The sequence below is a fragment of the Papio anubis genome, chromosome 2, assembly GCF_008728515.1.
Source record: "Papio anubis isolate 15944 chromosome 2, Panubis1.0, whole genome shotgun sequence".
Taxonomy (NCBI): Eukaryota; Metazoa; Chordata; class Mammalia; order Primates; family Cercopithecidae; genus Papio; species Papio anubis.
The window spans coordinates 68,375,533-68,397,002 of NC_044977.1; the positions used below are offsets into that span (position 1 = coordinate 68,375,533).

Here is a 21,470-nt window from a genome sequence, read left to right on the forward strand (position 1 = left end):
TCCAGCTTCACCAGTGTGACCTTGAGCAAGTCACAACTTCTCATTCTTTTACTTTCTCATCTGAGTATCGAGGAGGTTGGTCTTAGATGATCTCCAAGGTTCCTTCTACTTCAAAGTTCTATGATTAAGTTTCCAGGTAACACATTGGTTAGCAGCAGGCTCAACACAGATAATAAGATACCTGTTTTATCAGATAATAAGGCCACAGAGTGGTCAGGTCACTTTTTAGGGCCATGGCAATAATCAAGTAAGATTGACAAAGGGCAGGATGATTCACTGGTTAGCTGTTGTGATGGCTCTGGGAAAGAAAAAAGCCAAACAAGGGGAAAGAAAACTGCGACTTGGCCAGTTAAATCGAATAGATACCTAAAGGTAGAGGCCATTGCAAAGTGTGTGATACACGACTGAGGAAGGGTCTCAGCAGAAATCCATATTTTAAGGTCATAAATTAACATTTAAAAACTCAAAGATCGTTCAAATAAAAGTGTGAATTTGAAAAAACAAGCAGTTTTCTTTTTGTAAACAAAGCAGGCAGTCCTTTACTCAGCAGGGTATATACCACTTGCTGCAGAAGTGATTTGGAAAAATGAGGTTTGGGCTGAAATCTTTTTCACAGCAGGGTGAGCTAAGTTAGAAATGGCCAATTTATGCTTTTACTCTGGTTTAGTTAATAGGATCCTAGTGTAAGTATTCCCAAGTTTACAGAAGCCAGGTGACTGTAAATTTTCCATGTAGAAAGAACCCAAGCATATTCAGTCATGGCCTCTAGTGGGTAGATGGGCATTGGGCCATTGATAACGTACATTTGATATGGATAAACATTATTTGACTGAGAAATTCACAATGCACAGACTCCACTCCCTGACCAGCCCCACCCTGGCCAATTCTGCTAAGTTCTTCAGAGCAGCTGAGTGACAAAGGTCTTTTCTGCCGTGAGAATTGTTTAGAGCAGGAAGCTGGAGCCCAAATCTGCCCCCCGTCTTCCCTCCCCTCTCCTGTTTCTGTATAGGTGTAGCTGAGAATGCTTTTTACATTCTTCAGTGGTTGGGAAAAATCAAAAGAAAAAGTATATTTTGTGACACATGACAATTACATAAATACAAATTTTAGTGTCCATAAATAAAGTTTTATCAGCATAGAGCAATACCCATTTGTTTCCGTGTTACCTATAGCTGCTTTAGTGCTACAGTGGCAGAGTTAATAATTGAGACAGAGGTCAGACCTGGTGGCTCACGCCTGTAATCCCAGCACTTTGGGAGGCGAAGGCAGGCAGATCATCTGAGGTCAGGAGTTCAAGACCAGGCTGGCCAACAGGGCGAAACCCCATCTCTACTAAAAATATAAAAAGTTAGCTGGGCATGGTGGTACGCGCCTGTGATCCCAGCTACTTAGGAGGCTGAGGCAGGAGAATTGCTTGAACCCAGGAGGTGAAGGTTGCAGTGAACCAAGATCACACCATTGCACTCTACCCTGGGTGACAAGAGAGAAACTCCGTCTCAAAAACAACAACAATAAATAATAATAATTGGGACAGAGACTGTATGGCCCATAAAGACAAACATTTATTCTCTTCCTTTTCCTGAAAAAGTTTGCCAACTCCAGGCTTAGAGCAATTCTATAATCCCTTTCTATCCAAAGTAACCTAAGGCTGACAGAACTCCTGTTCACTAGGCACTCCCAGTTCTGAATGTTCTGTTTTACTGTCTCCTTAACCCATCAACATTGTAGTATGCAACTATGACCACCCCAGACTGCCCCTCACACCTGGAAGTAACACGGATCTTTGGATAGCCTGTATATCTGGATTTATTGTTTGGAAACCAGGTCACTATAGTTCTATGGTACCTCTGTTTGACCCTGAAGTATAGTATAATTTCTTTGCAGATCAAACCATGTTTTCTTTGGTGTCTTCCTTAAATATCTTTCTTAAAAAGAAAACACACTAACACAATGTGAAATATTTGTAAAGTTAAAGCTGTGAGAAATGTTCTATTAAATTAGTTCAGATTTCAGGCTGCCCTTAGGAGTATGGCCAACCTGAGGTGATCTGGGAAGTATAAAGTGCGTCTCTCCCAAAGTTTTTTCCAAGTGCGGAGTGAGTTGGGGTGAATGTCCAAGATGATGTTGCAGGGAAAATAGACCCGTTCCACCCACCCCTTCAGCAATAGTCTGAAGAATTTAGTCCTTATGAAAAACACAGAGGCCAGGTACAGTGGTTCATGCCTGTAATCCCAGCACTTTGGGCGGCTGAGGCGGGTGGATCACTTGAGCTCAGGAGTTCAAGACCTGCCTGGGCAACATGGCAAAACCCCGTCTCTGTCAAAAAGACAAAACTTAGCCGGGCATGGCGGCATACACCTGTAATCCCAGCTACTCAGGAGGCTGAGGTGGGAGGATTGCTTGAGCCCGGGAAGTCGAGGCTGCAGTGAGCCGAGTAGCGTGATGCTACTGTACTCCAGCCTGGGTGACAGAGCAGCAAGACCTTGTCTTAAAAAAAAAAAAAAAAAGAAAAAAAAAGAAAAAGAAAAACAGAATTGGAAGGGGCTTAAAAGGTGAAATGGGGCAGCCCATCTGCCTCCCTGGAACCCCATTCACTGCTAGTGTGGGTAGCGTGTTGGGGATCAAAGCACCCAGAGTCCTGAATTACCCCACCTTTATCAGACCTTGCTTCCTGGTAATGGTTAGCCAGATCCAGGAGGTAGATTGTCACACTCGGTCTTTTGCCTTAGAGAAAATGTTATGTATTTCGTAGGTTTCCCTGTGCCATCTTCTACTTTAAACAACATTAAGTGTTTGAAAGTATTTTTGGTAGCATAATTTTTTTCAATTCCTGAATTCCGACTGGGCCTGGTGGCTCACGCCTGTAATCCCAGTACTTTGGGAGGCCGAGGCAGGTGGTTCACTTGAGGTCAGGAGTTCGAGACCAGCCTGTCCAACATGGTGAGACCCCGTTTCTACAAAAAATACAAAAATTAGCTGGGCATAGTGGCATGCACCTGTATGCCAGCTACTCGGGAGGCTGAGGCAGGAGAATTGCTTGAACCCCGGGAGGCAGAGGAGGTTGCAGTGAGCTGAGATTGCACCACTGCACTCCAGCCTGGGCTACAGAGCAGAACTCCGTCTCAAAAAAAAAAAAAAAAAAATTCTAGAGTTCCTAATTAAAATTAGTAATTTTGCAAACCAGATGATAGAGCTGAATATCTATTGGCAGGGGGAAACATGATTTGGAAAAATAAGACTTAACAATTTTGTGAAACTTCATTTCCCATGGAGAGTGTTGAGAGGTAGGGAGCAGGGGCACCTAGGTATAATTGCTGTCACCCTGGTGTGGTTCTTTGTTTTGTTTTATTTTTTATTGTTCAAGATAGGCTTGTGAGTGGCTCTGTCTCGGGTTGTGTCAGGCACTCCCCCCCACCCCCCGCAATGCATTTTGTGGGGCACATTTTCCCCTGCGGCATTTGCTTGCAGCCCAACATACTCTCTTCATCGGCTTGTCGAGATGACTCATCCTCCCGGGCACAGCAAGAAGAAACAGGCTGCATGCCCATTGCTTGTTTATTCCTTGTTTTAATTTTCATTATTACGTTTCTCAGGAAATGCACGCCTTAGCTAACAGTTACTGGCAAAAAAATAAATAAATAAAAAATAAGGTGTTTGAGTTCTTGCCAACATTTGGGGAAGCTGAATGAGATGCCTAGAGGAGGGTTGGCCCATCCTTTGCTTAAAGTTTTCTTTCCTTTTTTTCTTTTTTGTTTTTTTTCTGTCCTTTAGCCCATGAAGAGCATCATGCTTTTGAAGGTGGACGTGGAAAACACTAATTGCACTCTGTAAAGAATTCTTTGTCCTTTGCTGATTGGTTTTGGAAACGGTCTTAACAGGAGGGAGAGTGAAGAGAAGACTTGCCGAAGCCGATGCTGGTCAATTTAGAGTGGGTTTCTGTCCTTGCAGATGGGCAATTAGGACTCAAAGTGGCAGGTGGGGTGAGGGGAGATTGTGTGGGTTTCTACCGTCACGTTACTTGCTTTTTTAAAAACAAAAAAACAACAAAAAAACCATTTTTTTGGCTTTCTAAATTCTCTGTTCTTTTCACTCTGAATTTTTTTTTGTGCCCTTTAAAATTCCTTGTTCAGCCTAATTATTGTTTTCTACACTCCCCTTTCATTGAGGCACAAGAAATTGGTTTCCCTTTAAGTAGCTCTGCTGTACCTAGTTAATGAGAATATGCATAATCGTGACAATACTGCTTTTGAATACCACACTGTACAAGGAGGAATACTAGCTTGGAGAAACCTGTCTTCTGATTATGTGTTGTGACACATTCCTATGTGCTGTGAGCTGGGCATTGTTTTTTTCTGTCCCAGGGAAAAGAAAAACCATACTTAATCTGATTTTGCACTGACTGCACTCAAATCTTTAATTTTCCTTTTTAAAACTTTTTTTTAGTGATAAAAGGAAAATAATAGTTGGATTGCCTAACATGAAAACTATAATCACAATTCAGTATCAGGATATAAATCAAGCTCTAAGTCTTTGGACCCTTTGTAGAAACATTTCTAACCCGAATTTTAATTTGGCCTTTTCAACCAAAGGCTTAGAGTGGTAGCAAGGGATTTCTCCCACTAGGAAACCTGATGTTTCTGATTTAAAGAGAAGGTGATATTTTAATTGTTTGGATTAAGCTCCTTGCAAAGTTCGGATGTGTTTACCCACTTAGGGCTTTCCCAGTGAACGCTAACACATTTTGTTAAATGATCCCTTTCCCTGCTCACGTTGTGTGTCATTTCTCATCATCAGTAGTCCTCCAGCCTGGGCAGCTGTCCCCACCCTTTTTCATGTAGGTGCAGGAAGTTACATCTCATTTCCAGGATGCATGTGAACATTTACAAAGTTGAACTTTGAGTGCATTCAGCTCATACTAGTTATTGGGATTGTTGATATATATTGTATTATGCTACCAAAGAAATATTGGTTTTATTAGAAGGAAATGGTCATCCTCTGGACCATGGAGACTTGCTCAGAATATGCCGATTTCCCTCTCCTGACTTTGCCAAGCCTTGGGCTGCTTTTGCCTGATAAAAGGCAGGGCCATTCAAAGACACTTCCCCCAGTCGGCTTGTTTGTGGAGTCACAGGAGCTAGTGTCTGCTCACACATTTTTCAAAAGGGCAGTGCACTCAGAACTTCACTGTACCTGGGATTTTTAATTCCTCTTGCAGTGTTGACCAGCAGAGAGACTCCAGGCTACTTTAAGCCTCCACTATGTGTTTGTAGATAAAAATCTCCATTCAAACATTTTAAAGGACTTTGAACATTATCTGTTTATAGAAGTCATGCCCTTCACTTGGTTAGTAACCACCTCAGCCATAATACTTATCGTCATAGGTTTTTTAAAATGCTTTTTTTTTTTTTTTCCTAAACTTGAGTTTCCTTAGTGATTTCAAAATGAAGTATGAGAATATCAGATCCCATTAGCAAGAACCTGGGACTTGTTTCTCCAAACATTGTACTCACATTCAACTTGTTTTAAAATTGTGACTCAAGAATTTTAACAAATTATTCTGGACATGAATTAAAACTCTTTTTTATAATATAAGTATTTTTCTGATAGATTAGAAAAAAGGATATAATTGACTTCACTATAATTGTCGTATATATTTCCATAAGTAAATGGATTTTGAAGTATTTTTATTTTTTGAACTTTATTTAAAGCATGTGTGATGACATGTTCAACTTTTGCATGTATGTAGCCTTTGAAGTAAAAATAAAATAAATAGGAATGTCAGGCTCACGTTAATATTTCTAGTTTCTGTTTATGATCATGGAACATGACTAGCACACAAAGTAGATTTTTGCCCCAGTGAACTTCTGCAACTGTTTCTGACCCTTTAGAAAATACCAACTGTGAGAAGGATTTAATTTGCCTAATGTTAAAAACCTATCATCTAAATTACTTTCAGAGAGGATTTTGTCAGATTTTGGTTTGGAAATCGTTTTAATTGAATATTTAGTCATAATAGACTTTGTATGAACTAAGCTGATTTAATCAGTTTAAAAACCTCTCATTACCTTCTTAGATTAAAGAAGCTAATACTCTTTTGAGATAGAAGGAAATATTTTGTGGGACATGTGACTTTTGTGTTAAGGCAGTTTACCCATCTTGGCCGATGTGGAGAAAGGCAAACTTCAGTAGAATCCCGGTCTTTTCATCCAAGTGCTTGCAGGTGCAGCGTTGTACTCTGCAAGGAACCATACAGAAACCAAAGAGCTCGCTTTTTTGTCTTTGTAATTCCTTAGGGTCTGTGATATATGCCAGGAAATCTGATTGAAACTAATATGCTTTTTATTCTCCCATTATTCCCTAAATTGTTATATCACAGGCACTTGCCTACATTGGGAAAGTAAGAACAAATAATGCCCATTTAAAGTAACTTGCCTGTATTTTGACTGTCTTTTGTAAGCACTTGCTGAACTGCTGACTTAACTCAGTTTTAAGATTTCCTCTTCCCCCCAGCTTTTCCACATTTCTTAAATGAGGGTACAATTTACTGCAAACATGTACATTTAATATAATATTGCTGTTAGATTCATGGTACACTTTATGAAGCAAAAACATGAAAAGGAAAACACAACTCTAATAAACTTTAAATTACAGATTGACTCTCTCTCACCCCTCTTCTTGAATTTAGCCCACGTCTACACCATGCACACAGGCACAGGACTTTATGGCTTAGAAACTTTAGATATAATTGGGTCCTATAGACATAACATGCAATCCACCAACTGAGCCTTGGCCGAACTTGTCCCCTGTTAAAGACGTAGGGCTAGCCAGCCATAGAGCTGGGCATTGAAGTCTGCAAAGTGTATCCTGGTGCAAGCGTCCTTAAATGGAGAGTACTCAGGATCTGCCAGCCTTAACCTGCCCACTGGCCACCCTAATCAAGCACTAAATATCTGATCCAATCTGGCCACTGATGTGACTCCATAATCAGACATCTTCTTTGTAAACAGCTCCTCCTTCTCTCCCTCTCCCTCTCAGAGACAGAAGTGGTGCTGGGGTTTGGAGTTTGAAAATAACCTTCCTATGACAGGAAGTGGGCTTTTGCTGTTAGTTACCCAACTCTTAGAGGATCCCAACTTGTGTCTTTAGACAAAACTGACAGCCCTTGGAACGATCACATGGTGGCGCTGCCTTCCAGCCAACAGTTCTGGCTCAGCAGCAGAATTTATCCAGCTATGTTTGTGGAATTCTTTTACGATCCTACTGCATTTTGCTCCTATGCTTTTATAAAAATTTGACGAGAAAATGTAAAAATGATACTTGGCAATAAGACATTTAGCTTTCATGCACCTAATAAAAATGTGTCAAAGCTAGATCGCTCCAGATGTGCTTAAAATATCTCAAATCCTAGGCTCTCATTGGGCTTATAAGTGGTTGGGAAGAAAAAGAATAAAATAAACTTACATATAGGAGATATGGAAAATATTTCATCAGATATTATGCCCAAAGAGAGAAAATTAGGAGTTGATTTTTTTTTTTTTTTTTTAGCTCTCTGAATATGGAAGTTCCCTTTAAAAATGTAATTCTACCCTTCACCTTCCCCACATTGTATGTTTCTGTAAGATTTTACTCATTACAAATGAAAGTAGAGGACTGCCTGTGAATTGTTTATTTCTGAAAAGAATATATTGAGATCAGTTAAAATTACTCAAGAGTTTGGTGACTCAGGATTGTAAAAAGCCTGGATCTCAACAGCTGGGAGGAGTCAGAGGGTGACGTGGGAAAAAAATAGGGACTGAGGGGCAATGAAAAGTCCCTTTGAACCTGTGGTCATGTATAGCAATTAGAATGGGTTGCCCTTCTACTTCTCCCAAGAAGAAATCCCATATAGATTCCTTTCATGTCAGATTATACTGTTCTGATTTTATTTTCTATTATTTTTACATATACATCCAAATCTAATAGTACTTATTCAGATTGACCCACTGAGACCAAAAGTTACTGTCTTGTGTTCTAGAAATTCTTTCATGTTGCTGACATGAATCCATTTTTAAAAGAAAACTCAGGGACTCTTAGAATTTTAGAGTGGAAGGGACCTTTGAGATCATCTACCAGTGCTTCTCACCCCTTAGCATTCAGCAAAATCACTCAGATACTTACTTATTGTGCACAATTCTTGACCCCAGCACTAGAAATCTGGGAGGATATCTGCATATTTAACAAGTACCCTAGTGATTCTAATGCTGATGGTGCTCAGATCACTCTTGGAGAACCTCTGATTTTATCCAACTCCCACATATGACAAATGAGGAAAGCCTCCCAACCCTAAGCTCTGTCAGGTGGCCTGATTCCAATATATGATACCAACAATCTTATGAAGGCTGGAGAAAGCCATTAATACTGAGACTTGAGTAGATGATGCTCGTAAATAAGAACTTTATGGCTGGGACCACAGCAGTCATAGGAGCCCATCCCTGGCAGTCCATAATATAAAGCCTTTAATACAGAGTGGTGGTTTTTCTCTTTTCTAAATACCATTTCAGCCTGTTAAGAGAAAAGAAATTAATGTTCAGAAAAGTAGTTACTCCATATGTGCAGTAACTACTTTTCTATAATGTCTTATGGCATCTGGGGTTCAGCATCATTGAACAAGATTAAATGAACGTTATAGAGCTATAAAATTGCATGTAAAATAACGCAAAACTGTTCAAATGACTATCAAAGTAGCCTGGGAATGAATTTCCACTAAAATTAATTGTCACTTTCAAAACGTAGCTTAGCAAAGCTGTTACTAAACGGGAGAGATCCATTAATACATAGAAATGTCAAAAAAAATCAAATAAGTATTCCCTAAACGATGTGAGTGATAAGCAAAAGTCATTGCGAAGTCAGTATTTTTTTGTTCATCATTGCTACTGAAATTTAGAGTTCCATTGTGTATGTGTGTCTTGAGTGTACCTTATTAGAATATCCAATACAATAGCTTTTGGATATTCTATGCTTTTGTGTCCTTCAGAAATTATGAGATTGAAGGAATCTGTGTTAAATGTTTTTGTTTTGGTTGCTGCCTGAAAAAAGTTACCAACTCATTTAGTGAAATGTAAGATTCCTTTATAAAAATTTCAATTTCTAATATCGAAGTCAGATAATTTTTCTTGAACTTTTATTTTGGAACAGATGTTTATTTCGGATTTATTAAAGTGTCAACTTTGCATTATAGAATTGAACATGACGTAAATTGAGTGTTTCTGAGTTTTCTATAGAAAATTTATGCTACCTCTCATCTTTTCACATACAAAGAAGCAACTTTTAATGAAGACTTGAGGTGAAAATTTTAATTTTAGCATTTTACATTACATGATGAATGGAGAATATTAAAGGACTTTGAACATTTTAATAAACTTACAGTGTTTCTGTTTTCAAATGGAGGTATTAATTTTGTGGATATACATTAAATTCTCCCCAAAATTCTCAGACTTGAATCAGATAATGTGGCTTACAACCATCGTTTTTGTTTTTAAGTTTTAACATTATCTTTTCAGTATTCATTTAAAACAAGTCACCATGACTTTGAATATATTCTCATGGAGAATTTATTTCAATGATTATACAAAAGAATTTCAGAATTTAAACTAGCGAGCATACTTTAGCTTGAGACAGCTAACATTATTTTTCCCAAATTTAAAATCTTATCAGTTGCATTGAAAGTTATTAATTCTTTAGAATAGTCTTACCTGTGTAAGTTGAACCAGGTTTGTTTGATTATGTTTTGGATCTGCTTGTGCCCCCACCCCCCTATTTTATACCATCTGTGCCCTGTGCAGTTGGGGACCCTTTCACATCTGGCTACAAGCTGGTGTAATGCCCTTCCTTTTGATCTGGCTTCATCTAGTGATTTGCTCAGTATTTTTAAGGTCAGACTGAAAACTTTTCTGTTCTAGTTATTTTTGATTTTATATTGTGTGTTGTGTTTGATGTTCAGATACATGTGAAAGTTGCTTCTATAAGTCAGTATTTTTTATTCCAGCCTTTTGCAGCAATAAGGTAAGACTAGACTATACTTTTCTTACTTGAAAAGGTAGTGATTTATGTGTTTTGTGCAAATGTTTAGACTGTTGCAATTTTCTAATTTGGGACTATATTGCTATGAATTTGTGCTTCTTCATTTTTCAAGGTAGTAGTTCACAGGGTTTGTTTAAGTGTTAGTCTGTAGAACTTTATTTTGAGATCTTTTGTAATCTGTTGCTACTAATTCTTGTTCTGTATTGAGGTTCTTATAGTATAGAAATGTCATTTTCACCCTCCAGTTTAAAAATTTCATGCAGTTTAATCAACCACATCACTTAATCATTATTAGATCCCCAGTGTGTGTGTGTGGTGATTAGGATAACCCTGTTTATTCCAACACATATTAAAAGTTTCTGTCCAACAACTCTGATATGTATGATGCTGCTAGCATGGAGTCTGGCGCTTACTAGGTTATCTGGTATCCTGATGGGGAGTAACTATTTTTATTTTTACACTTCCTTGTGAACACATTGATAATATGGCTCATCTGGGTCTCTCAGAAAACACATCTTGCTTATTTTAATTCTTTTTCTTTACCCTCTACTAAGAATGGTTTCGTTTTAGAATAAGTCCATTACGCTCGTTGCTCTTTTGTGCTGCAATTTGCCCGTGAGATTCAGTTGTCCCCTGTTTCGGCAAGTAAAGTGAGTTTACTCCTCCTTTCTGGCTGTCTCATATATTCCTTTAAAAACAAACAACACGTACCAACAAACTCTTCTTCCTTTCATCTGCAGACTTTCCTATCTCTCCCTGCAGAAACAAGCAATTCAAGATTTCGTGTGTGATGCCTAGTTAATTTTAACACAGCGAATTTAATGAAATCGCTGAAGAGCAGGGCATAACACTGGGAAGGCTTTACAATTTCATAATATTTCCCGCTCATATTTGCATCTGATTACTGCCACCATGCATTCTGTGTGTACTTCATCATCTAGTCATTATTGACGCACTTTTTGGAATGTGTTCTTGACTGTTCTATTAGCATAGGTTCCTCTGCATTGTCACCTAACGTAGTTTTCCTGGAAGCCATGACCATGCATGCCTTTTCTTCCTCAGTGATCCTTTTACTGCAGTAACTGCTGTTAAATAACTTTTAACTGCTTTTCATTAATGAATGTATAAAACAATCTCTGGAATCCTACAGGACGATGGTCTTTTGTTATATGAAGAAAAGAAAAAACAGTAGCATTTACAAGGGCCAGCAAGTTAAAATATATGTCATTAAAATATGTTTCTATTTCCCATCATCTGGCTAGGCTGTGGTGCTGACTAGCTTATTTCTTGCCAGAGAAAATAAGTTTAAATCATAAGCATATTTAACTAGCAAGCATAAATCATAAATTCTTTATAATCATAAGCATTTTGAACTCTGGTATCATTTGTACAGATGGCAGGGCTAAATGTGTGTGCTCCTCTAAGCATTAAAGATGTGGACAGGCTCTTACTCCCCAACTTCCTCTTTAATTCAGGAAACTTAAATAATTTGTTTTTTGCACATAGAGGATTCTATAAAGTATAGACCTAGAGAAAGGTTTCAGATCTTAGGAAACATTTGAGTTTTGTGATTTCACTCTTACTGGAAAAGAATGATGGAAGTGAAGGTTAAATACTAAAGCCGTGTCCCCTTTTTAAGGGGAAAATAATTCGTGTTTCATGAAGATAGTCAAGTTATAAAGGACAAGACTGTTTTTCAGAATTTTTTTTTTTTTTTTTTTTTTAAACAAACATCTTGGAATCCACATTTTAACAGAGGTCCATCAGCTTTCAAAGAGTGTTCCCTAGAAGAGTGGTTCTACAGAAACACTTTCGGATATGGCAAACAAAATTTTCATTGTAAAATATGTTTTAAGAAGTATTTTTAAAAGTGTAATAAAGCAATAACACAACACTGACATGCATCACATGGCCAAATTTTAACATTTTGGAAACCAGTAAGCGTAACTTATGTACTCATTGATTTTGTTTTATGAAACGAAACAAAGGTTTAATAAACCTTTTTATTGTAAAATAAAGGTACAGAAAACCACACAAAACCAATGTGTAACTTACTGAATTGTTACAAGGAGAACACCCTATAACAGCAGGCCAAGAAATAGAACTTTACCAGTCATCCCAGGGGCTCTTCGTATGTCCCTGCCCTCTCCACTAAAATAACCATTATCCTGACCTACAGGAGGCACTTGCATTTTTCTCTGGTTTTATCACAGGTGATAAACATCATTTTACATATAGAATCTTCTCTATGAATGTTGGTTCAGAAAACTTATTTGTGAGTCTTTTAAATGATAAGTGCAAAGTGACACACTATAAGCAATTGACACCCCTGTAAGTTAGTGACTGGGCAGAATTTAATGTGCTTTTGCTGTGGTGTGTGACTCTGTCCATAGCTATAATGTCCACAATAACAATAGCATGTATGGAGTTCCATGTCATCTAAGCATAGAGATTAGTTTTCCCCAGCACCCTATGACGTAGATGCTGTCATTGTTGTCCCCAGTTTGTGTATGTGGAAACATATGCATGAGGTTCAGAGAGGTGAAATAACTTGCCGAAGGTCATACCAGTAGTCGGTTGCAGAACCACGATACATCTAAGGTACTGTGGCTCCAGCCTGTTCTATGATGAGGCTGCCTTGATGGAAGTTGAAGCTATGTTGTGCAAGAATTTTGAGATTCCTTATGAGAGTTCATTTACAAAGAAAAGTCTTTACGGCTTTAAGAAAAAGATGGAAAAATCATTGGCCTAGTTCAGACTTTTCATTTTACAGATGAAGAAATGACCCAGAAAGTATAAAGAATTTGTTCAAGGTCATACAAGCAGTTGGTGGCAAAGTTGCAGCTGTATCCCACATCTCCTGGCTGTTAAAATCAATGATCTTTTCTTCATTCCATACATTATGCAGAAAAATATGCATGTTTTCTAACCTGCTTCTTTGCATCAACTCCATGTAAGCAGATTTGTCTTGAAACCAGTTTGTAGCTAGAACACACCATCTACTTGTTTATTTTCTCAAGGTTTTAACTGGGAATTAAAAAATTTCTATCTGAAGCTTGCTTTTCTGTCTCACTTATTGAGTGCCCAATCTGCAGACACACATGCCTAACACTCTTCTCCAAAGAATGTACAAGAATAACACATTTGCTGGTGTGGATGGCAGGTGAAAAAGAATTACTGATGTAGCGTGTAGGCCCTTCAACATATTCACGGCCAATTCCGGATTATCCCAGCACAGATGGATCATGCAAAATCCCTCTTCTACTTCTTACTGGTGACCTTTAACTATTTGTGTTTGCAAATGCTTCTACCAGGGATTGGAAAGGAGAAGAGCGGAGAAGATGGAATTTGGTTTCTTGACCAGAATGTTAGGTGTCCTGGTAAAAGGTTTGGTGGTTTTGCCACTTAAGAGTACAGGGAGACCGTAGGATTCTCTCTGGATTTGAACTTGTCTGGGATGCCCAATTTAGCCTTGAAATATGAACAATCAGAAAGAAAGCAAACTAATGCAATGGAAAGAGCTTAGTTTGGAATTTGCTTTATTGGGTTGAAATTCTATTCACTTGTGCCTTGAGTAAGTCCCTCAACTTATCTGAGCCCCAGTTTCCTCCTTTTTAGAAGGGCAAGGTAGAGCTTCTTCAAAGCCAGTAACATATGAAGCACCCAGCTCAGCCCTTTGGATGCGGTAAAGAGTTAGTAAATGGTACTTCCGTTGGTTGGCTGTATCAATTTATCCATACAGTGAAGGGAATGAACTGCTTCAAGGAAACTTTCCCGCTTTCCTCTTCAGGTGTTGGCCCAGCTTAACTTGTTTGAGGTCCTACAAGTCTTTGGTGGCAACACTATGGCCAAACCCATTCGTCTTCTAACTGCTTGTTTATGATCTTTCTACCTCATTGTACCATATTGGGTAAAAACAAATCTTCCCCATTTACTTGAGTTCTGTGCACTTGACTTCTGAGTTGATTTGCCACAAACCAACTTAAAACCTAAATGAACTTTCCAGTTATTTTCTAAGAGCATTATTGCCATCATAACATAAGAAGGAAGTTCAGGATCGGACGCGGTGGCTCACGCCTATAATCTCAGTACTTTGGGAGGCTGAGGTGGGTGGATCACCTGAGGCCAGAAGTTCAAGACCAGCCTGGCCAACATGGTGAAACCCCATCAATACTAAAAATACAAAAATTAGTTGGGCATGGTGGTGCATGCCTGTAATTCCAGCTACTCAGGAGGCTGAGGCATAAGAATCACTTGAACCTAGGAGGCAGAGGTTGCAGTGAGTCGGGATTATGCCACTGCACTCCAGCCTGGGCGACACAGTGAGGCCCTGCCTCCAAAAAAAAAAAAAAAAGAAAGTGCAGTTGATGAAAATGTTTTAGAGGCTGAACAAATTCTCACTGAAGCATAAATCTATTGTCCATCTCAAACTTGCAGACACTCAAATTTGTCACTGAGGGGACAATTAGAAGCTCCCGAGAGTTCCCTGTATGATGTGTATATTATGTTTTATGTATGTATTATAATTATATATTATTATTTTAATCCTGCCTACCTTAAAGGAAAGTTAATAGGCCTTAGTATAGCTGAGATATAGACCATATACAATATTGACTTATTCATTCAGCAAATATTTCTTGAACAACTGATGTGTTAAGCACTAGGAATACAAAAACAAGACATGACATCATTCCTATTTCATGGAGCTGACAATTTAGTGGATTGCTAAATATTAAAACTGAACTACTAGACCATAAGAAATGCAGGAAGTATATCTTAGACATTTTTGAGTTGCACATACCTGCATTATAAGTATGAATGCAATGCATGTTTGAATGAAGACATGTTTGAATGTTGTCATAAGCAGTGTTTTTTTTAAAGTCAAAAACCCCTTAGATTTCTAAAGCTGAGTGTTTTTGCTAATCTCATTATTGTTTTCAAATTCTCTAATAATAATAATAGCCTAGACACTGAATTTAGTAACCGCAGAGGCTGTTTATAATTTGTTGGTGCTTTTTAAACATCTTTGAAAGCCAAACAAGCCCTTGACTTCTGGCCAATAATTCACTGCGTCTTTATGTATATACCTGAGGGGTAGCAGTCATCAAAAGGCCTATGCACCAGCATGTGAAATATGGGGATCCTTACACTGTGGAATGTATAAAGATTGCTTACTCTGTAATTTTTAAAAGCCCCGTAACTATAAAGCATATATAGCATCTGAACAAGAAATATGACACTAAGTCTAGGATTAAATAATATCTTGGGGCCACTACCTTATGCATTTTCAGCAGTTTGGGAACTCCACTAAGTGCAGGTCAACAAGCCCAGAGCATCATAAATGAGCATCTGTCCCATGACCCAGCTGGAGACCCCTTCCGATTATTCATTCCAGAAGCACGTGCTGACACCAGGTTCAGCCCTCGTGGCTCTCTCACTCACAGTGGTCTTTTAAGATTGTAGAGAGGTCAAATCCTCCCACCCCCATGCCTCGCGGAGTGGCTAAATGTTTTCTGGGTCTTACTTGCTTTCTAGCCCTGATAACTCTATTTTTTAAATTAAAGTAAACAAAAGAGGGCCCTAGCCAGGGAGCAGTCCAACCCAGAAGACGTGTGGAAAAGGTTTAAAAAAAAAAGTGTTTTAAATGAGAACAGGCAGCTCTGCGGAGAAGAACTTGTTCGATTCGGCACCACTGCTGTTTCGCCTGCTGACCTGGACTTTGCAGCCCAAGTTCATCCTTCCACTTCAAAGGCCGGGCTCTGAGCGGATCACACGTTTTCCTTGATGACAAATTAATCAAACTTGATTTCTTGGATGAGATGGATACAAAAGAACTACAACTCCCCAAGGCCCGAAAGTCAATACAGTCCTTCTGGCTCTGATTAGGGTAACAAAAGGATATCTGAGAGCCATCTTCCTCCCTGCTCAGGCTGTGGGATGGAACTAAAAGCAAGCCGGGCTTGTAAAGGAGAAAGGCCTTATTAAAACACATTTCAGCTGCAACCAAGTGCACGGCGAGCCCTCCTGACAAGAGAAAATTACTTTTTAGTAGATGCTCACCTTCTCTCGAGAGCAAAGTTTCCACTTAGAAGGACCTAGAGGAAGTAGTATATTATGAATCTGAAATGTTTATAGATCTCCCCTTTTATGTTTCTGCTGTGAAGATGAGGTTAAAAAAAAGAAATCGCCCGGTGATATCTGGCAAATGTTAGAGAGAGCCCACGTTTGGTTAAGTAAATTTACTTCTGCTGGGTTAAAAATGAAACTCCCCGAGTCCAGGGAATTTATGTACCTGTTAAGGCAGGACTAGGACAAGGTAAAGGAATGACTTCAAAGTGCAACTGCTGTGGGGCCACTCCGGCAGCCCACTCATGTGAGAGAGGGAAATAAGCCTTCTGCTAAATCGGGGAGCGCAGGATTTCAATGCAAAACCCTCTTAGCAGCTTTGTCATCCTCCTGTTCTGCGGAGCATCCAAGGACATCGCTTGCATCCTTCTTGTGATTGCTCTACGGTCTATATTTAGAAGAATTACTGTTGCACAAAATATGGTCCCCTGACTGTTCTGGGGGTGCTTCATGCCCTTCCCAAAAAGGCTTCCAAAAAAAAAAATGGAGGGTTTATACCTTTATAGCACAATTTTTAAAAGAAGGCCCTGATGAGTGTTTCCTTTAATATGTGGGCAGAATGCACAAATCTATATACCGTGGGATCTTATTTTGTAAGTTTGTGGGATCTGCTTCCACGCAGCCACCCCGCCACCCGGAGAGTAGGGAGTGAGGCGACGGATGGTTAAGTATGCGGAGTGAAGTTGGGTCACACGGGCCCATCTCTCATTTCTGACACTCAGTTTGAAGATCCTTCCTTCAAGTGTCTTTCTGATCCTGACAGGCAGATTTTTAAATGTTTGTGGCATTCCAGGACGCTTAATAATTTAAAGCTGTATTTTAGATTCCAGCAATGAGCACAATACCCCCACGAGCGGCTCCAGATGCTGCCATGCTATCTCACTCTTCTCCAACACGTGCGCACCAAGCCGCGGCCAGCCAAGCCCCTTGTCTCTCTGCAGCCCTCTGCTGGGCCCCCTCCTGCTCACCCCTTAGGGATGCTCTGAGGGTGAGCCAAGGCCCCCTCCTCCACAAAGCCTGTTCTCAGCTCTCCAGCAGAGAAGAGCCTCCTTTCCTGCAACATAGAGGGCACATGAGTTTTCTTTTAGGCTCCTCTGTGGCCTTCGACTTATTCCACATATACTGTGTGTGGCCATTGTAAGTGTGACACTAGGTTGAGGGTTCCCAGGCCTTCTCCCACCTGTACGTCATACAGAGCTCTGCACACAGAGGTTCAGCTGTTGGATGACATGAAGGAGAAACATCTCCACCAGCTCATCCACGATCCCATCTTAGGAAACCCATTCTGCACTCTTGGCTGTTTTGCTTTGCTAAGTGAGAAGACTGGCTTCCTCGGCCTTACACCCCAACTTGCTAGTCTTGTGACCTTAAGTGAGCCACCTGACTTCTGAGTCTCTGTTTCTTCATCTGAGTCACAGGAATAATGAATTCTCCCATCACAGAGTGTGAAGATCAAATGGGAAAATGCACACGAAGCCTCTTTCCATGCTATTCAGTGTTTCTCATGGGTAGATCTTGATATTGATGCTTCATGGTACCACAGTGGTCTGACCAAGGTGGGCCTGTTCTTCAGATACATGGCCAGTTGTTTTAAAATTACATTCTACAGTAGAATCCGGAAAGCTTTCAATTTCCACAGATCCCCCTGTTGTTAAGGACAAAAGTAATACCTGCTCATTTTAACAAAAACAATACCAATAGCAAGCTTCCTCTCCCCACCAAAAACTTTTTTTTTGTTCCTAAGTCATACTTGCAGGAAATACAGTGCTTACAGATATCTAAAGACATGGAAGAAAGTTGGGCTGCTTGGGGCTGAGCCCAGGGCTGAGCCCAGGGCCGTGGCTGGGGCCACGGGGGCTGGGGGAGGGGGTGCAATGGACGAGATTTAGGAAGGAAGGATACTAAATGGGAAAAGGAGGGGCAAAAGAAATGCAGGGAACCTTGTGAAGAGGCACCTGTCTTACCTCAAGTGGTACAACAGATACTTACTTGCAAAAGCTGTCTCCTTCCCATGTTTAGGAAATTGTCTGAAGGAAATGTAGCCACCATGTTTCATTCGTGTGAGTATCTCCAACACCTGGAAGACTGTACCAGGAGGTGAGGTTTGAGGACAGGTAAAATCTTCAAGAGCCCCCTGACGTTCTACAGTTTAGAAACCCACCTATAGGTAGTTAAGTAAGTCACTAGTCACGCTGATAGACTCCTTATCTTCACACAATAAAGCAGAAACAGGTGGGCCTGTAGAAACTTCATTGAAGGTTTGTGGTTTTAAATCCAGTTGTTCTTGTCAGTGTTGTGTCTTGTCCTCAAGGATGGTTTATACCTCTTGTGTTTATGTAGCAGAATTATAGTCTCCAGGACAGGAGCTGTGCACTATGAATAGTTTCTCCTGGACATTTTGCTACAATGTATGTGTCAGATTCTAAGAGTTCAAACATGAGAGTTGATGACTTTGATCTTCCCCTTTTTTTGTTCTGCTAAATAATCTATGTCTCTTTGCCCATGTGGAGACTTCAGACAGAGCAGCCCTAGAATGTCATTCAAAATAAAACAGCAAAGGTTGAAGTCATGTTTAGGCCTTCACCGGGACGTCGAGTAGTTGAGAGTGTTCCCTTGTGTTACCAGAGTCTGGGAAGAAGACTTCTGCCCATAAAAACACATCAGTGACTTGTGATTATAACATGCCCCCACTTCTAACAAATCTCAATAGCCATTTAACATATCCATTTGTATATTTCATTCTAAACACAATTTTAAAATCTCATATGTTGCAGACAAAAATACTTAGTTCAAAAATTCAGTTGTTGGGGGACAAAATGTATTTATTTATCCATAACAATACAGGTTTTAAAAGCAGCTCCTGCTCTTATTATTATTAATATTATACTTCAAGTTCTGGGATACATGTGCAGAACATGCAGGTTTGTTACATAGGTATATATGTGCCATGGTGGTTTGCTACACCCATCAACCCGTCATCTACATTAGGTATTTCTCCTAATGCTATCCCTCTCCTTGCCCCCCAGCCCCCAACAGGCCCCATTGTGTGATAGTCCCTCCCTGTGCCCATATGTTCTCATTGTTCAACTCCCACTTATAAGTGAGAACATGTGGTGGTTGGTTTTCTGTTCCTGTGTTAGTTTGCTGAGAATGATGATTTCCAGCTTCATCCATGTCCCTGCAAAGGACATGAACTCATTCTTTTTTTTATGGCTGCATAGTATTCCATGGTGCATATGTGCCACATTTTCTTAATCCAGTCTATCACTGATGGGCATTTGGGTTGGTACCAAGTCTTTGCTATTGTGAACAGTGCTGCAATAAACATACGTGTGCATGTGTGTTTATAGCAGAGTGATTTATAATCCTTTGGGTATATGTTCTGGGATTGCTGGGTCAAATGGTATTTCTAGTTCTAGATCCTTGAGAAATTGCCACACTGTTTTTCACAATGGTTGAACTAATTTACACTCCCACCAACAGTGTAAAAGCGTTTCTATTTCTCCACACCCTCTCCAGCATCTGTTGTTTCCTGACCTTTTAATGATCACCATTCTAACTGGCGTGAGATGGTATCTCCTTGTGGTTTTGATTTGCATTTCTCTAATGACCAGTGATGATGAGCTTTTTTTCATATGTTTGTTGGCTGCATAAAAAAGTCTTCTTTTGAGAAGTGTCTGTTCATATCCTTTGCCCATTTTTTGATGGGATTTTTTTTTTCTTGTATATTTGTTTAAGTTCCTTGTAGATTCTGGATATTAGCCCTTTGTCAGATGGATAGATTTAAAAATGTCCTCCCATTCTGTAGGTTACCTGTTCACTCTGATGATAATTTCTTTTGCTGTGCAGAAGCTCTTTAGTTTGATTAGATCCCATTTTGGCTTTTATTGTAATTGCTTTTAGTGTTTTAGTCATGAAGTATTTGCCCATGCCTATGTCCTGAATGGGATTGCCTAGATTTTCTTCTAGGGTTTTTGGGGTTTTAGGTCTTACATGTAAATCTTTAATCTATCTTGAGTTAATTTCTGTATAAGGTGTAAGGAAGGGGTCCAGTTTCAGTTTTCTGCATATGGCTAGCCAGTTTTCGCAACACCATTTATTAAGTAGAGAATCATTTCCCCATTGCTTGTTTTTGTCAAGTTTGTCAAAGATCAGATAGCTGTAGATGTGTGGTGTTATTTCTGAGGCCTCTGTTCTGTTCCATTGGTCTATATATCTGTTTTGGTACTAGTACCATGCTGTTTTGGTTACTGTAGACTTGTAGTATAGTTTGAAGTCAGGTAGCGTGATGCCTTCAGCTTTGTTCTTTTTGTTTAGGATTGTCTTGGCTATACAGGCTCTTTTTTGGTTCCATATGAAATTGGAAGTAGTTTTTTCTAATTCTGTGAAGAAAGTCAATGGTAGCTTGATGGGAATAGCATTGAATCTATAAATTACATTGGGCAGTATAGCCATTTTCACTATATTGATTCTTCCTATTCATGAGCATGGAATGTTTTTCCATTTGTTTGTGTCCTCTCTTATTTCCTTGAGCAGTGGTTTGTAGTTCTCCTTGAAGAGGCCCTTCACATCCCTTGTAAGTTGGATTTCTAGGTATTTTATTCTCTTTGTGGCAGTTGTGAATGGGATTGGCTCTCCGTTTGTCTATTATTGGTGTACAGGAATGCTTGTGGTTTTTGCACATTGATTTTCTATCCTGAGACTTTGCTGAAATTGCTTATCAGCTAAAGGATTTTTTTGGGCTGAGACGATGGGGTTTTCTAACTATACAATCATGCCATCTGCAAACAGAGATAATTTGATTTCTTCTTTTCCTGTTTAAATACCTTTATTTCCTTCTCTTGCCTAATTGCCCTGGCCAGAGCTTCCAATACTGTGCTGAATAGGAGTGGTGAGAGAGGGCATCCTTGTCTTGTGCCAGTTTTTAATGGGAATGCTTCCAGCTTTTGCTCCTTCAGTATGATATTGGCTATGGGTCTGTCATAAATAGCTCTTATTATTTTGAGATATGTTCCATCAATACCTAGTTTATTGAGTGTTTTTAGCAGGAAGGGGTGTTGAATTTTATCGAAGGCCTTTTCTGCGTCTATTGAGATAATCATGTGGTTTTTGTCATTGGTTCTGTTTATGTGATGGATTACATTTATTGATTTGTGTATGTTGAACCAGCCTTGCATCCCAGAAATGAAGCCTACTTGATTGTGTTGGGTAAGCTTTTAAATGTGCTGCTGGATTTGGTTTGCCAGTATTTTATTGAGGATTTTCACATTGATGTTCATCAGGGA

General features: G+C 39.5%; 1 protein-coding gene across 5 annotated transcripts in view; it reads left to right on the forward strand.

The window, feature by feature from the left end:
* Positions 1–21,470, forward strand: part of EIF4E3 (eukaryotic translation initiation factor 4E family member 3) — a 136,302-nt gene that overhangs the window by 66,473 nt on the left and 48,359 nt on the right. For 3 of the 5 annotated variants that reach the window (XM_031662780.1, XM_031662779.1, XM_009200341.3), the window contains one exon: positions 3,772–6,656. The exons of 1 other annotated variant lie outside the window; for it this stretch is intronic. In XM_031662780.1, the coding sequence (XP_031518640.1) occupies positions 3,772–3,818 (47 nt within the window). In that variant the 3' untranslated portion in view covers positions 3,819–6,656. Of the gene's footprint in view, positions 1–3,771; positions 6,661–21,470 lie in introns of those variants that run through there. One more of the 5 variants, XM_031662778.1, reaches the window with a different exon arrangement.